Below are 18,250 nucleotides of genomic sequence, written 5' to 3' on the forward strand. Positions count from 1 at the left end.
AGCCTTGACAAGCGGGGCGCCCGCCGCCACCCCCCCCCCCCCCCCCCCAACCATACTCAGCATCTCTGAGTGGCTCAGGTAGCTTGAAGTGAAGCTCGCTCACGGGGAAGAGCAGCCGAGCAGAAGGTAAGTCTGCTCGCTTTACACACTCAGTAAAATGTTTCTTTTAAGGTTACCTTTCATTCGTATTTAAATCTTTTTAAAATTATTTTAATTGTGACGTTGTTTGGCCGACTAACACCTCAATAACCATTTCCACCATCGGTGCTCTTTACTGACGCGCGCTAATGTCCAAAATCGACCCGAACTAAAAAAATGTTTTGTGCGTGCTCACAGGGACCAAATTATGCGTGTAGTCATAGTAACAGCTGGCTGTTTGCATCTTTCGCTTCACCTACCTACAGCTATGCACTAGGAGGGAGGTATTTATGTTTGTATTGTTCTCACTGTTTTTCTTTGCTTCTCTTTGCTCTGTCACAGGTGGAAGTCGGCCACCATAAGATGAAACGTTTGGACTCATAAATGGATGTCTTTTCTCCACATAGCAGAAGAGGAACCATGAAGGACTGCATATGACATCATTTGCTTTTTTGACATGAGGGCAATAATTGTGGCCCCTCGCCCGGGGAGATTTAGACGCAGTCGCGTCCTCTTTTTGACCTTAAGTGTGCTCTTGTGCTTTTTCTACATGCTGACCCTGAAAGCCAAGCTGTCAAAACTCAGAGTCTCCATCCGTACGCGGGACATACTGGAAGAAAAAGGACTGGATGATGGCGCTGTAGAAGTCAGCATTCGAGAGTTCACAGCACCCAATGCAACACAGGAGCGTGTCCAGGCACCGAAGAGTACGCAACCCACTTTGGTTATCGTCAACAGGACAGATATTGAGCAGTGTATTTATGTGGAACCGCAACCTCCCAAACCTCCACCAACCACCACAGCACCCACTCCACTCCAGCCGCCGCACAGAAAGGGCGAGTACCCGGAGGACATCTTCACGGTGGAACAGCGACGCCAAGGCTGGGTGGTTCTGCATGCCGTTGGGATGATTTATATGTTTGTGGCCCTCGCTATAGTTTGCGATGAATTTTTCGTTCCCGCTCTGGAGGTCATCACAAACAAGCTGGACATCTCCGATGATGTGGCCGGTGCCACCTTCATGGCCGCCGGCGGCTCGGCCCCAGAGCTCTTCACCTCCGTGATTGGCTGTTTTGTCTCCCACAGCAACGTGGGCATCGGCACAATCGTGGGCTCGGCCGTCTTCAACATCCTCTTCGTGATCGGCATGTGTGCCATCTTCTCTCGGGAGGTGCTGCACCTGACCTGGTGGCCGCTCTTCCGGGACGTGTTCTTCTACATCCTGGACCTCATCATGCTCATCATCTTCTTCCTGGATAACACCATGGTGTGGTGGGAGAGCGCCATGTTGGTGCTGGGCTACATCAGCTACGTGTGCTTTATGAAATTCAACAGTCAGATTGAGCGTGTGGTCAAGACACAACTCAACAAGCACGTGAGCGTCGTCCAAGTGTGGACCACTGATGAGCCCGATAAGGTCAGTCGCAATGACAGGAAACCCTTGTTTCTGTGTCTGTTTCAGTTAATACCTTGTGTTGCAGTCAATGACCGCTGAAATGATGTGTGCCCTGGAACTTGAGGGCTTAAGAGTAGACAATCTTTGTCAGTAATGTCAGATCAATCAATTTTCAACAGCACTTCTTATTCACGTCATGCGTGAGCTGATTTTGGATGACAGGCAAGGTACACGACCTGTGGACCGGTTGAAGTCAATCGCAGGACACATCTCATTCCCATTCACACCGATGGAGAATTTTGAGCGTCACATTAGTGGTTTTGGAACATGGCAGGCAGGAGAGTGCGAGGAGAAAACCCACGCTAGCACAAGCACAAGATCCTGACGCCACCATAACTGTGGCAAAGTCTACCGCTTGTTTAGTGCAGGTTTAAGCAAGGACTGTGAAGCATTCACAATGTACTGTCACAAAATAATTTCCAATTTATATGCGGTTTGTGATATGTGCATCTTGATCAAAACATGAAATCTAAACGAATACTTCTGTTAACACATCATGCTTGGAAGGCTCTGTTTGATTGAAACATGAAGTGAGTTGATCATTTGGACTGAGATACTTTGTTTCCCCAGAGTAGGACTTGTTGTCATGAAGAAAGGGAAATTGTCAAAGTTTTGCATGGTCCAAGATCCAAGTGGAGGGAAGCAGTTAGGGCCCAAAAGGAATCTCAAAAATTATTTATTGACTCAGACTGCAACTCACAATATGTTCATGATTGATTAATCTGTTGTATATTCATTTTGATTACTCAAAAAAAATCAAACATAAAAAACATGTTTTAATTTCTCTCCCTTTTTATTCAAAGACTGGAATGTTGTTGTTTTTTTCCTCGAACGGAGAGCGCAGAAAATGCAGTAACAGATTTCTTTATGATTCGGTTACTGGTTTGGTCCAAAACGTGTCATAAAAAGGAAAAAATGTTCATCATTGTTTTCCAAAGTGAAAACATGTCTTTAAATGGCTTACTTTGATTCAACACCAAAATAACATTGAAGCAAATGAGATGCAAGTAAGTTTTTTTCCATTACAGTGGTACCTCTACTTACGAACGTCTGCAATTTTTGAAGTTACAAAACGTCTCAACAGGAAAATATTGCTTCTTGTTACGTAGGAAATTTCAAGACACTAAAGGTAAAAATACTTAATGCCTGCTAGTTGCAGCTCTGAGTTTCCTGAATGCAACATCCCTGTAGTTGTAGCTGCTCTGTCATTGGCCACTACCGAGCATCATCCTGGCATCCCATTGGCTAAGAGGGACCTTCTATCACATGAGTCAATGTGTGTAGATTAAATGTGTTTGTGCAGCGTCCTTGTCGTTCGCCCCTCGGGCCATGGGTTGTTCCATTGGTTTTACGTAAATGTGAATCACCCAGAAAAAGTGTTCACCAGTCGGGCGATATGCTGGTCTTTGCCTTGGACGTTTTAGAAGGATTGTTAAAAGCCGACAAAAGCAAACGTATATAAACAATAATAAAATGTTATATATTTAGTAATATTCATGAATTAAGAGTTAGGTTCAGCCACAGCTAGAATTTTTTTTGGGGGCGGGGGGGATGTTGTAACGCATGGTAAAATCCTTCTTTTCTCAACTTTTATAGATCAAACTTAAAACTTTTGAAATCGGCGTCATAAATACGTCTTGGCGCAGGGGTGTCTAACTCATTTTTGTTGCAGGCCACATTATAGTTACCATTTCCCTTGGAGGGCCATTATAGCTGTGAAAGGGCCATTATGGCGTATAAAGAAAACAAGAATACTGGTTTATTCAACTATAGTTTAAGTTGCTGAAATGAGGGTTTTGGTAACAAGAAAACTTACAGTTGCTCTCTTATATATTACATACAAGCGTTTGAAGTTTTGGTGCAGATTTTAGCAATTATCATAGAAGTTGGCATGTTTGATGTGGCCCGCCACATAAAATGACGTGGCCTCCGGGCGGGCCTTGAGTTTGACACCTGTGGTGTAGGGACACATAATTCATCTCTGATTAAAATTTGCTCATGACCAGTGTCATCAGTCGGCCTTCATCGAGAACTAAACACATTTGAGAATATGTCCTGTCGAGAGCCTGCGATTCTGAGGATTTAAATTATTTTTAGGTCTCTAAATGATTATTCGATTATCCAAAGTATGAATTGAAAAGAAAATCAGGGAATAAACTCACAACATAAAGGAACATGACTTGGCTAGGGTTCAGAGACAGATGATAGCGGCAAAAGCAGTGATCCAGCAAGGACTAAAAGGAACCCGGGACCTAAGTACAAAAACAGACGGGACAACATCGAACACCCGGACGAGAAACAATTGGCTGAGGGAGCTGATTGAAAGACACAAGGGACCGATTTGACGATCATAGATGGACACAAAAACCTAATGAGTGAGACATAGGAAAAAAGAGACACTGAGAAAACATGAAAACACAACCAAAACATGGACCAAATGTGGCAGAGATTTTTCAAATCAATTTCCAAAGAGGAGCGTTGATCTTGATGTTGCAACACCTATCGTCAACAAATGTCTCGCAACAGACTTCATGTCATACTTTTTTTTTTTGTGTGCTTTCATGTGCACACATTTGGAACTGTGTACCTTTCGCATCCTTTGTGAGAAGAACATTGCTTTGCAGTATGAGCAGGCGATGGCCTGTGTTTGTGTAAAGGCCTTTGATGCAGAGCAGAATGGAGTCCAGGTGCCCGGCTGGCTGCCTCCGAAAATGCCGGTAGTGGTCGCACCAGCCGACGTAAATGAGTAATGGCTCATTGCTATGTTTTGATCAAAGCTCTTGTTTTGCAGATTGCCAAAACAAGACAGCCAAGTGGATGCATTTCATATTCCAAACGGTTTCAAGTACCACCAGCACGTTTCGCTATTAGCATCAAGCACATTCACGGATTGCATTTGCTTCTTTACTCAAGCGTCTGAGTGAGCCCGCATCAGGCGGGTCGTAATTACTGGCATAGGTGTTCCTTGGATGCACACTTAAACATCCTCATCTCACATTTCCATATCGCAAATTGAGCTTTAAAAGCTTTTTCCACAACAGTCAGGAAAACAAATATACAGTTATTTATATATATATATTAAATTCCAGCTCTGGCCTCCCTGTGTGGAGTTTGTATGTTCTCCCCGGGCCTGCGTGGGTTTTCTCCGGGTACTCCGGTTTACTCCCACATTCCAAAAACATGCATGGCAGGCTGATTGAACACTCAAAATTGTCCCTAGGTGTGAGCGCGGATGGTTGTTCGTCTCTGTGTGCCCTGCGATTGGCTGGCAACCGGTTCAGGGTGTCCCCCACCTACTGCCCGAAGACAGCTGGGATAGACTCCAGCATTCCCCGCGATCCTTGTGAGAATAAAGCGCCTTGGAAAATGGATGGATGGATGGATGAATGCTTTGACACACAAGAATAATACATTCTGAAATATCAATCAAGATGAGATGAGATAAGATAAAATTACTCCACTGGTAGGAGCAAGCGTTTCCGCCTCACAGGCAAAAGTTCTGGATTTGTTGAAACTGACCGGCAACCAGTCAAGAGTCTAGTCAGCATCTCAAGGGGGATTATCCTCCAGCTCTCCTATGATGCCGAACAGGCTAAATGCTAGAAAATGGATGAATGAGTATCGGTAAGACCTCACACAGTATGCCTGCTCTTTTTCGAACGTGTCCAAACGTCTTTCACGAAAAAAACGACAATAACACACTCTGTCCTTGACGTCACAGGAGATCGAACCCCCGCCGCCTTCTCCACCTCCCCTTCCACCTGCTGCTCCTCCTGTTGCTGTGTCGAATGAGGAGGAGAAATCGAGACCGCAATCGGAGCCACCTCAGAGCTCTTTACTGAGCAAACCGTCAAATCTCCAAGAGGACAAAGCCAAACTCAGGGTACTAATCAGATGTTTGTCATTTTCTTGGACTATATTTCAGCTTCAATGACTTGCCAGAAACACAGTGCAGGCAGCCTGGGTGCGGTTTTCCCACTCACGGGCGGTGTGAATGTGAGCGCGAAACAGAGGCAATTGCTCTAAGACTGCAAGGGAAGCTCAGCTTCCCCTAAAATGTCAAAAGATAAGTGATCAAATATATGTGTGTACATGTCATTGACTAAATATGCGCTACAAGGCGCTCAACTTCTGTTCCGAATCACAGCTTCTTACTACTGGTTACGACGCGACTCTTTTCTCATTCATTCCCTTTAAGAGCTTTAAACCGTGTGGACGCTGAGCGTCGACCGCGTGGACGCTGGGCGTCTCGAGAGTTCAGTGTAGGTTGTCCCAATGCATTGAAACGAGACGAGTCATTGGATAAATGCTGGTTTTGTCCCACCCACCGGGCGCTCAGCGTCGCTGGGAGTCTATGAACAGTGGTCGTTTATGGGCTGGCCCGGATGCAGACCTTTTCTGCATGATGATTGGATGATCTGTCTGAGGCTGAATCTCTTTTTGATTGACAGTGAAATGAGCCAATCACCGATCTTTTGGTGTAGGCGTCCGTGGGAGCATTTTTCAATTCTCATTCTGTTCTGAATTGAACTGGAGACTTTTAATCATTTTAGTGACACTCTCTTTGTTAAAAACGACTAGCGACAGATTAATATTTCATTTCTGGTGTGTTTTATTGTAGTTGCTTGTGTTCGCAGACTGACTTATATCACCCCAGTTAAGACCCTGGAAAAGACGCCTTGTTGGTATGACAGGGTCACAGATCATTTTCCTGAAAAGGAACGGAGAGTAGAATTCACATATAAATAAACGGACACATTTTATGATGTAGCCCGAAATTGAGCTTCCCCTCCTTGACAGACCAGCATCCGCCACTGGTGCGAAAGGCCTGCTGTGTGCCTTTCGCCAGAAGTCAGCTGGGACAGGCTCCAGCGACCTTGAACAGGATAAGCTGCAGGGAAAACGGAAAAACTGTCCAGAAGCTACAAAATACATTTTAAACTGTAAACCTGCCATAAAGATCAATTCAGATCCAAGTGCTATCTTCATTCAAAATGCTGTTTTAACATCGGTTAAAATGATGATATACTGTAAGTTGTATTTCATTTTTTTGTGAGCATTTTCCAGTCATCCAGGTTATGTGGTCCACCTGATGCAAGGTTGGGAAACTAATTGGAGTAAATATAGTCGTCAGTTTTGTAATTTATTTGAAAACAATCCGGGTTGTCCGTGTGGAAGAACCATAGACTGCCACAAGCGCCTCTTCCCCACGCTGGTTACAAGCCTGGTCACCTCCTGCTTTGGGATAGCAGGTCCCATTCTTTAAGATAAGCAGCACGTGTCGCAAGTCAGAACATCAACAGCACACGCCGCGTTTGCGTGTCATCGCTTTTGTGTTCGTTGTATGCAGGTGCGTCCCGCCCTGCAGCGAGGCGGGAGCTCAGCCTCCCTCCACAACACCTCGCTGAGGAGCACCATCTTCCAGATGATGATCCACACACTGGACCCTCTGGGGGAAGGTAACAGAGCGAAGGCCGCGGGGGCAAGTCGCAGTCACAACTTCCATCTCAGCCTTAATGCGAATTTAGCAACGGCAATGCATGGGTGAAACTGAATGTACAGCAGGATAGGATAAAGCAATGGTTCTTTCTCGATATTGATAGAGGAATATTTACAGAACACTGAACAATCAATGGATGCGATAAATCAGTTCATAATAATAGTTTAAGAAGTGGTTCTCTTCGTCTATCCAACTGGAGAGTTGTAGAAGAAGAGTTGAAGCCAATAGCGAGTAATTTAATTACCGCAGTCAAGGGTGATGTGTGACTCCAGTCCAACCCACATGGGCGACTTTGTCCTTCTAGTGTGTCTTGATGAGGCCCGTCGTCCAAATTGCGGGGCCGGTTCTTAACTCTTGCAACACTCGGTCACAGCTGATCACTAATCAGCTTTCCAATACACGCTCATACGAGCTGGATAAAAGCCAGCATGCGAGCACACCAAGCTCTTTATCTCGAATGAAATAGTACAGCGATCACCCATGGCAACTTGCAGCATCTGCATCTTTTAGATCACACCATGCTATTTGGTTTTGTCAGTTTCATCTTCCAAATACGTGGTTACATGTACATGTTGACATTAACCTCTGTGCACTATGAGAATTGGCAAAAATTGGACACTTTTTTTTTTTACATTAACATATTTTAACATAAGACAAAAAATTACTTTCATTTCCACCCTCCCCCCACCCCCACACACACACAAAAATGGGCTGATTTGTGACATTTCTCTTGATTGCAAAGTTAAACAAGTACTGAAGGATTTTACAATTTTAATAAATGACATTTTCTCTCTAATTATCGTTTTAGTTAGTTTTGGAAATATAAAATGTAGTTACAGTTTTCATATTTTATTTTATGTTAACAGCGACAAATTTTTGGCAGCACCATGGTCGAGTGGTTAGCGCGTCAACTTGTGGAGAGGTCGTGGGTTTGATCCGGGCTCCAGCCTTCCTGTGCGGAGTTAGCATGTTCTCCCCGGCCCTGCGTGGGTTTTCTCTGGGTACTCTGGTTTCCTCTCACACTCCAAAAACATGTGTGGCAGGTTAATGGAACACTCGAAATCAGGGGTGTCAAACTCATTTCACAAAATGGGCCACATACGGTCTCGGTAGATGTCAAGTGGGCCGGATCATTAAAATTATACCATACTCTATTATAAATAACCAAAATCATATGTCTTTCCTTTGTTTTGGTCTAAAGAAGCACAAGAAGATTTGGAAAATGTTGAAATTTAATGAACATATCTTTTACAAAACATTTGATAAAGCACCATAGATCTCCGTAGACAAATGTGAAATTTACTTTTATCATTCACATATATGCATTGCAACTGATCCCATTAATTGTACAAAGACACAAAACCTTAACAAGTAATTGGTATTGAAAAATATAGTCATGCATTTTAAGATTAAACTAGATTTATAAAGAAAGGAATTTTTAAACCATTTACACATGTGCATATAAAATCTAAATGTAATTCCTGCCTACACCTTAGAAACTAAGGAGAGTGTTATTAAATGTGTAAAGAATAAAGTATTCACATGTCCTTGATAGCGTCTGCTGTGTTGGGTCTGTCTCGGTGACAGACTGAGACTGCTGTTGTCTTCTTCCTTGATCAAAACAATATTGTCTTCTGCTCTGATCAAAACAGTGTGTCCCCTAGCGGATACTCCATGAATTGCACCTTATTAAAAATATTCATTCCAAGTAGTCTATGCATTTTGTCACTTTTAAATGATCCTGCGGGCCTGATTGAGCATCCTTGGGGGCCGGTACCGGCCCGCGGGCCGTATATTTGACACCAATCTAAATTCCTCAGTGTGAGTGTGAGCACGGATGCTTGTTGTCTCAGGGTGTACCCCGCCTACTGCCCGAAGACAGCTGGGATTGGCTCCAGCACGCCCCGCGACCCTTGTGAGGGTAAAATGGTTTAGTTCATGGATGATGGATGGAACGAAAAAATTTTTTTTCAATTTACGTTTGAGTTATTTCATTGATTTTTGTTCACTGAAATAATAAGGGAAGACTAGTAACACTTGTCACATTCGCAGTACCATACTTTCCTGTTGTGAGTTCATCTTGAAGTGAGCCATTCGTGCGCAATCGTGTCACGTGTGAAAGGAATGTTCAAGCGAGGTGTCACGTAGCGTGGTGGTGGTGGGCCCCAAAAAGCAGGCAGGAGGGAGGAGCAGGGTGTATTTGAAGAAGTGTATTGATAAAACACAGAAAACTAAATCCGTAACAAACAAAAACCATGACTTAAACAAAAACTATCAATAACCAAATCACTACTAGAACAAACATGACAGCAGCAAAGGAACAGCAAACAAACAACCATGACAGTAGCAAGAGCAACAATGACCCGACTGAGTGTTCGGGCTGGGTGTCCTTTTAAGGCCCTAATTACCTATGACCAACAGGTGTGCAGCTGCCGGGGGAGCCCTACAGTGCCACCTGTTGTTCCATAAACCGAATCATGACACGAGGTAATTGTCCTCTCGCCATAGGGGAGGAAATGAATGGAGGTTTGACGTTTTTGTACACTTGCGCAGTCGTGTGTTACTGGAGAGTCGCCTTTTGTTGTGTATGTCCCTCAGAGACGTCCTTTAACGGTGATGTCAGAGCAGAGGGCTTTATGCAGAAGAAAGGTAACCTGTGTCTTGCGTGGTTGTTGTTTTTTTTCCTGTGTTGTTTCCGAAATATGTCTTTGTTTGTTTTATAAGTGTTTATAGCTGTATGCCAACATTGGATTGTGGCATTTTGTTTGGACGAAGTGTCGTAACTGCTTGACTGGCCGTGATTGTTTGCAAGTGATCTTTTGTGGCTGCCCAAAATCTATCGTACAGGGTTGATATACTTGGACTGTGCAAAGTGCCCATCGCACTCTTGTATGTCTGTGATGATTTTGGACGTAACAAAGCAATGAGATGTGGCGGACCTGGTCGGTGCATCTGGGCCGTCATGTTCCCCGCCGGACGCTCCCAAACTTCCACATGTGCTAGTCTGTGTCTCATGCATTAACTTTTGATGCATGAGACTGTTGACTTTTCTTTTTTTTCCCCAAGCCATACTGTACTCCCCTTATAGGAGCTCGGTCTGGGGTTAACCCCGTCTCGCTTCCATATGATTTTCTTTTCATTTGTGAAAGCTGTGTGCCGCAAAAGGTCAACCGGCAGACGCCCGTTCTGTATCGTCCCCCTGTTGGTCCTAGTTTTTCTGTGTGTCTCGGACGGCGGTTGTCTGTTCCATTTCCTTGCGCCTTGAGGTATGTTGGCAATGAAGCGATTCCGAACTTGATGCAATGATTCTCTTGACTGCAGCAAATAACCAAGTAAAGCCTCTGAATGTCCCTGACACAGGCAAGTCACATCACTTGGAAGGTGAGTCAGAATGTGAACACTGTTGCTTGTACTGTACACAGAGTTGTGTCTCGGGCGGGCCTGCTCACCCATCTCTTTTGTCCAAATGTGATTGTAAGCAAGCCATTTTGCACTTTCAGCCCACTCTGATGTAACAATGGGGCTAATATACAAAATAACTGCCCCACGCCGGGTTGCACACGATGCAGTACGAACACAGCATGTTTCCTTATGTGTAATGTGTGTGCTCTTTTTTTAATTTGGTTACCGCCTTTGAGAAGCCATGTTATGTTTTTTGGGGGGTTGTGTTTTTGCAGGATTTGGGCAAATATTTCAATAGAAACTGAATCCGGAATTTCTGATCACCTTTGTTTCGGGGTCGATGTTGTTCGAGGTCTGTACTCTCCAATTTTGTATGCTAAAGCGTGCCCCCCCTCTCCCTCCGTTCCCCTCTCTTTGGTCATTTACCAAACATTACTGATGGTGGAGGCTCAAAGTAGGTGGATCTCGGCAATCAGACATCTGTGTGTCCATACATCACATTTGGACTAATGAGGTGCTTCAGAGGCCGAGAGGCAGAGAAAAGTGCTTGCACTGGGAGCTTGAAGGGGCCTCAAGGAGGCCAAATCAGTCGGCGAGAGGACTGACATGATGACGGTTGTCTGTGTGCTATGTGACTCGAAATGCCTCCTTGTTAACCGGAATATTTAGGTGGGCCTTTTTTTTTTTTGTAATTTAAGACAAATACATCCAATTAAAATGTGATCAAACGTTCAAAAGATCCGTGACAATTTTATTCCGCAAAGAAAATATGTCTGACTTTTTTCTTTGATTTCCAGGTCCAGATAACGATCACAAGCCAAACTGTGAGCGGTCTGCGCCTGCTACAGCGGCAGAGGAGCCGTCCACCTCCAAGCCCCGAGCCGAGCACGAGACAAAGAACGTGACTGGTGAGCAGGGTGGCTCAAAGGTATGCAGCTCACCGTCATTTGTCACATTTACCTGATGGTTGCTCACCAAATAAGAACATTGGCTTCAGGTTGAGCCATGTGTGCATTTGCAATCCAGATCGTTTTTACATTAGTAGTCATGTTGTTGCTGATTTTGAGGTCAATCTTAAAAGGCATTTTCCGCAGGCTTAAAAGTACACTAACTGCACAGGAAGATAACTGACTGTTTCTTTGGCAAATGATGCAAAAGACACAAAGGCTTCAAATTTTAACTTTGAGAACATCAAAATTGTATTCAAAAATAAGAAATAAAAGACCAGACGTCCAAGAGACAACAGAAAAAGGAGGAGGAACCCAAACTACAATTTGTACACTGTTAAAAAGAATAAAAATGGTCCAGATCTTAGCAAAGGATGTAAAAGTTTACTGAGTCGGTCATATGAACAATTAAATAAATAGAAATATTGGTGCGCGATGTACATTGTGCTTATGTCCTCATTAGGGTGAGCTGGAGCCGATCCCAATCGACTTTGCTTGGATTTATGAAGGGGATTTAACGCATGTTGCATAATCTGAATTTGGCAGCACAATCGATTTAGCGCATCTGCTTCACCGTTTGAAGCGACGGATCGCTGAACAGGCTTTTTTTTTCTTTCACAAAAATAAACTCACTCAAAATTTTTAATTATTGAGATTCTATGTTTGCCATGCGTGTCGTTCCAAATCCACCTGAAAATTTGACATTTTCTCATTAGAGATGCAAGTGAACTCTTTCAATCAAATTTTTGTGCGGATTCCATATCTTCCCTCATTTTTGTTTGTTTGTTTTTTAAATGAGCACGTTAGGTTTTCATAATGTTTCTAGTAATATGACAACAATAATATATGTTGTATCATACTATATTCAGTACAGTAATATCTATCACTTAAGGGTTACGTCAAGCATCAAGTGGATTTTTTTTCCTGAAACATCACAATCAGATTCGTCTTTATTGGCCAAGTATGTAGAACACACAAGGAATTTGTCTCCGGTATAACACGCTGCATTAGTATCATCATAAACAAGGACATGACAAATAAGTATGGAAAAATTAAGTATGGAAGGACATTTTGTAATATAAGTGAACCGTAGTGCAGTGGTACCACCCAGTGACAACTGTGAGACAATGTGCAAAGTATCAAGCAGAGCTAAAGTTACCAGTGGTAGAATACAATACTATAACAGTTGTACATAGCTATAATTTAAAATCCATAGTGCAAATTTTAATTGGTCAAACTAAAAAAAAAAAAAAAAAAAATAGATTTTTCAAAGACCTAATGTGCTAGAAAAAAATGCATTTTAAAATTTGCAACAAAAGTACATTTCGGGACACATAAATGCATCTCAGATTAAAAATTGTTGTTGAGCAGTGTAATTAGACCAGCTCACGTTGCAGGATACAAGACGCAACTCAGCCATGTCTGCCATCTATACAGTGGAAAAGCCGCTTTTATGGGGACCGGGCTATGCCGCAAAGAGCCAAAATCTGCTTATAATGATGCCCAGTGAAATGCATAGTGAAAAAAATATCCTCTCAAGGGTCGCGGGCATGCTGGAGCCTATCCCAGTTGACTTCAGGCAGTAGTCAGGGGATACCCTGAACCCAATGGCAAGGCATAGATGAACAACCATTTGCGCTCAAAATCAAACCAGTAGAAAATTTAGAGTGTTCAATTGACCTGCCATGCATGTTTTTGGAATGTGGGAGGAAACCGGAGTACCCGGAGAAAATCCACGCAGGTATGGGGAGAACATGCAAACTCCACACATGGAGGCCAGAGCCGGAATCGAACCTCGCACCTCTGTATTGTGATGTGGAAATGCCAACCAGTCGACCGGTGTGCCACTCGTGCATAAAGAAAAAAAAAATCCTGATAAACCTCCAATTTACTGAGGTTGCCCCCCCCCAAAAGCCAAAACAAAGGAAAAACACAAACAAAAAAATGTAAATAAACATTGATAAAATAATGTGAATGACAAAATTGATGGGTGTCAAGTCACAGTTATTCATGGGTCCATTTTAGTAGAGGAAACATTTTTATAATCCATTCATCCATGATCTGAAGTGCTTGTTCTTACCAGGGTGGTGGACCCCCCCTCTCCTCCTATTAAATAACTAAACTTCTTTTGGCTGGAAAATGAATCTAGGGGCCAGTCAGAGTGTGGTCGGGGGTGGCTACTGGTTGCCTCTCCCTGCTCTAAACAATCCCGATGTGTGAATGTGAGTCTAAATACTTGTTTGTCGATGTGCCTTGCGTTTGGCCGGCAACCGGTCCATGCCAAGTGACCGCCGTTCTCCCCCCAAAGCCAACCGCTATAGGCTCCAGCTCTCCTGTATCCCTCGTGACGATAAGCGGTCTAAAAAAATAGATGTATGGATTAAGATTGTATTGGAAAATGTTGTCCATCACCACGTGGAAATCCACTCATCAGCAACCCTCTGTGAATGCCTTTTGCGTGATTCACGGACGGTCAGAAATGTCTTTTGCCTGCAGGACAGCTCAAGCGGCGGAAGTGGCGATGAGAGCAGTGACGCAGATAGCAGCGAATCGAGTGAAACTGAGGATGATGATGGAGCCGAGGAGGAAGAGGAGGAGAAGGAGCCCTTGTCTTTAGATTGGCCAGAAAGCAGACGCAAGCAGGCCACTTACCTCCTCCTGCTGCCCATCGTGTTCCCGCTGTGGCTCACGCTGCCTGACGTCCGCAACCCGGTGTGTATATTCACCCTTCGCGCATGACACCTGTGATTCTTGACTACTGCGATGTGAGCGATTCGGGTGTGCTGCAGAAAATTTGTAGTCTTATATCTACTTAAATAACTGCACTCGTGTTTCTCAACACAAATCTCACGACACACTACAAAACAGTTCAACAACGTAAAGACTGAAATCATGTCAGCAGAAAATTCGAGTCGGATACGTCTATTTTATTATTATTATAATTTTTTTTGGCTAGCACAGATCTCTGAGATGTTTTCGTTTCTTGTTTTTAAGTTACATAAAAATGCTTGCACAGCAGGGATTTTACCATGCTGTAATTGGTTGTGATTGATAGCTATGACGTTTCAGAAAATAATTCCACCTGTTGCTGAACCTAACGCCTTAATTTATAAATACCGTTATTGAGAAATTGCATATGCCATTCTTATTCTTATTCTTTATTGTTATTACGAAAATCAGATGAGCTTGGGGAAAAAAACCAGACCGGATTTGGAATCAGCACAAAATCTAGAAACGTTTACTTGCATCTCTGATTTAAAAAACAACACCAAAAAAAAACATTGTCATCCAGCGTAATCATGCCCAAAGATGTACATTTTGAAATGAACCTCCAGCCGTACGTTTCTGTAGCTCTAAAAAGCAGGATCACAGAGGATGACATTCAGTTATTTGTTTAGTTTCGAGCGATATTAAGTGTCCCGCCTACTAATGGTCGCACCCCATTTTGCCAAGTGAGACTGGAATGGTTAACTGTACAACAAAAATATTTCACTCTTGATAGTGAGGTAGACACCCCATAGACCAAAGGAGCCATTAAAAAGTCCGTTTTGAAAGGGCACATCTCCCAACAAGCAATGCTTTTCTGTCAAACATTCACCTTTGTCTTTCCCAGACATCCAAGAAATACTTTGCCTTTACATTTATTGGCACAATCCTGTGGATTGCCGTTTTCTCTTACCTGATGGTATGGTGGGCTCATCAGGTCAGTTCATCTTCATGTGTGCTCAGTTTAGAGTGCCAAGTACGTCCTCAAATCAAGTCGAACCTTTTCCTGGGCCCAGGTGGGTGAGACGATAGGTATCTCCGAGGAAATCATGGGCCTCACCATCCTGGCGGCCGGTACGTCCATTCCTGACCTCATCACAAGCGTTATTGTGGCCCGCAAAGGTCTGGGAGACATGGCTGTGTCCAGCTCAGTTGGCAGTAACATCTTTGACATCACTGTGGGGTAAGTCTACTTGCCTCCGACTCGGGTATGTTGTTTTTATCCGCTCGCACCCAACAAGGCAGTGAGCCAGATTTCATTTTCTGCCGTTTCAACTGGTCAGGGTCAGGCGTGGAGCCGCAGTCTATTTCAGCTGCTGTAACTCTGGTCTAATCACTTGTCCATCACAGGGAACATACGGTATCGATATATGCACATAATCACAAATTAACTTACATGTGCTGTTCATGTTTTTGGAATGTGAAGTTGACTGCAAAACGGACACAAAGAGAATCCAACATTGTATATCGAATGCGCATCACAGCTTGTCTTAAAAATCGGAACTCTTAAAGAGCAACGAAAAAGCGTCAGGTAGAGTAGAAATGCTAGTCGTAATGGTCTCATGGCTGGACTCCCTCAAAAGTAATGCCCAGTGAGGTGTAGCGCGTCTTCCAAATTCACAAACGCACTAAAATGGAAATGTGCCTGTTTTTACGCCGAACATAGACTACTTTGTTCCCAAATTGTCGAATGAGTCGGGGTTGAAGCAACTCCATGCGCCAGAGCAGCGCAACACGGTCCCCAACATGGTCGACCAAACGTGCATGCGCCGGCTCTAAAATAAAGTTACGGCTATTTTTATGCTGAGGGCACAAGCATCAGTCCACCAAAATGGGGCCCCAGGTGTTAAAAAAACTGAAATTTGATTTGTGATTGTTAATTTGCCCCTTTGGTCTTAAAAGGTGTGAGACACACATACAAACTGTTGTACAGTACTTCCGATACTGTTTGCTTGATTTAGATGTAAATAACTTAAAAATTAAAGTTGAAGGTCTATACTTGGAGAGCATCGTTGTTTCATTTCAAAGCCATTGTGGTGGTTTTAAAGCCACAAAGATGAGAATTGTGTTCATGTTTCAATATTTATGGAGTGGCTATGTATTTAAAAAAATGTTTTTCTGATGTGAGTTAGCAGGGTTGAAATGCTTTCAGTGACACACTTAATTATGGTTGGAAACATGGAAGGAAAAAAATAGGACGACGACTTTCATGTACCGTATTCATGGTATCTCCCCCCCCCCCCCCCCCCCCGCCCCCATCTTCTTTTAAGATGGCTAAAAAGGTTTTGGGAACAGGGTTGCATGTATGTTGATAGATAAAACCTAAGAGCATAAATACCGTATTGGCCCAGATATAAGACTGTGTTTTTTGCATTGAAATAAGACTGAAAAAATGGGGGTTGTCTTATAATCGGGGTCTTGACTTGATACCCATTCACGACGCTAGATGGCGCCAGATATCATTGAAGCGAATGCTGAACTTGACTCCACAGGCCAAAGTGAACCCGTCACGAAGAATAAAAATAAAAATAGCGGTAGCACGAAGAAGAAAAATAAAAAATAGCGGCAAGAAATAAAAGAGAAGAAAATAATAGAAATGTGGAGAAAAGTGGGTCGAAGATCGGCCAGGTTAACCGGCAGCTGAGGAGAAGTTATGATGTAATTTACATTTCAAAAACCAGAAGCCATTCATTTATGAATGTGATTGCACTTTAGTTTACATATTTAAATGTTCAGATATTGAGATTTGAATGAGGAAAAATAACATGCTTTTCCTCTCAAATATATTGTTATAATCATTTGTTGATGTACTGTAATTATTTTCTGTCTCAAAATTAATTTGGTGTTGAAAAAGTCTTTTTTCAAACTTGAGTATTGAAAAAGAGGGGGTTGTCTTATAATCAGGGCCGTCTTATATTCGGGCCAATACGGTACAACAAATATGGGAAAAAAAAAGGTTTTAATAATTTCACCAGGGGGACAGGAAAAAAAAGTAATCCAGTTGTGGAATGACTCCTCTCTTTTGCACTTGTAGTTTGCCCGTCCCATGGCTGTTGTACTCGCTGTTGCACGGCGGCCAGCCAGTGACCGTCAGCTCCAACGGCCTGTTCTGTGCCATCGTGCTGCTCTTCCTCATGCTCCTCTTCGTCATCATCTCCATCGCCACGTGTCAGTGGAAGATGAGCCGGACGCTCGGCCTCACGATGTTCGTGCTCTACTTTGTGTTCCTCGTCCTCAGTGTTCTGCTGGAGGACCGCGTCCTCGTCTGCCCCATCTCTATATAACGTGTGAGCCAGCATCATGTGCAAAAATATCATCACGTCCTTTTTAATATTAGGCTACTGCAGTACTCGTTTGAAATTGGGTAGATAGGTGACACAAAATGAAACAAATGAGCAGTGGTACCTTGACGTACAAGATCGAAAGTCACAAGCTGAGGCACTCAGGCACTAGATGGCGCAAGTGAACTTTACAACTACCATTAGTTCACATTGGTTACTATGACAAGGTCGGCCCCAAGCAAAAAAAGTTGCAAAAACTGGTTAATTCTTTACAATCTCTTATTAGTTTTTTCAACTGTATAATACTGTTGAGTGCTTATTTAAAAAAAATATTGGGGAACAAGAACGAATTAATGGCATTTGCATTCATTTCAAAGGGGACAGTTGATTTGAAATGTTTTATTTTTTGCCACTTGTATTCAAGGTACCATTGTACTCAAAATATAAGACGCGGCATGCAGCCATGTCATGATGCATTGACTGTACAAATGTTGAACATGCACATTTGTGAGGGACTATTTACAAAGGCCAACTACAGCACAATACAGCTAATGGTTCTATAATATAAAACTCCGTTTTGTAGAAAACGGAGGCTGGTTTGTGTCATGTCTTGTTAAACTCACTTGTTGAAATGAAATGGATGCAAACTTACCAAGCATTTTTTTCCCCATTTCAAAACACTCTGAAATAAATTATTTTTTTAACAGTCAAATTACCTGTTTGCTTATTGGCTGGGCCCCACACACACACAAAAAAAAGA

The 18,250-nt window shown here is 43.1% G+C and overlaps 1 protein-coding gene across 4 annotated transcripts; it reads left to right on the top strand.

Moving 5' to 3' along the window:
- Window positions 1-29: 29 nt before the first annotated feature.
- Window positions 30-18,202, top strand: LOC147207254 (sodium/potassium/calcium exchanger 1-like). Of its 4 annotated transcripts, XM_086106334.1 has the most exons (12): window positions 30-126; window positions 481-1,555; window positions 5,316-5,477; window positions 6,945-7,053; window positions 9,516-9,581; window positions 9,693-9,743; window positions 10,416-10,475; window positions 11,294-11,424; window positions 13,940-14,155; window positions 15,057-15,146; window positions 15,226-15,392; window positions 17,244-18,202. In XM_086106334.1, the coding sequence occupies exons 2-12, from the start codon at window positions 596-598 to the stop codon at window positions 17,491-17,493; spliced, it is 2,262 nt and encodes a 753-aa protein (XP_085962460.1). In that variant the 5' UTR covers window positions 30-126; window positions 481-595; the 3' UTR covers window positions 17,494-18,202. The 4 variants fall into 4 exon arrangements, with proteins under 4 accessions (XP_085962460.1, XP_085962459.1, XP_085962461.1 ...); XM_086106333.1 differs by having other exon boundaries at window positions 9,516-9,743; XM_086106335.1 differs by lacking the exon at window positions 9,516-9,581.
- The last annotated feature ends 48 nt before the right edge of the window (window positions 18,203-18,250 follow it).

The sequence above is a fragment of the Hippocampus guttulatus genome, chromosome 3 (assembly GCF_054856545.1).
Source record: "Hippocampus guttulatus isolate MCC_2025c chromosome 3, RoL_Hgut_1.0, whole genome shotgun sequence".
Lineage (NCBI taxonomy): Eukaryota > Metazoa > Chordata > Actinopteri > Syngnathiformes > Syngnathidae > Hippocampus > Hippocampus guttulatus.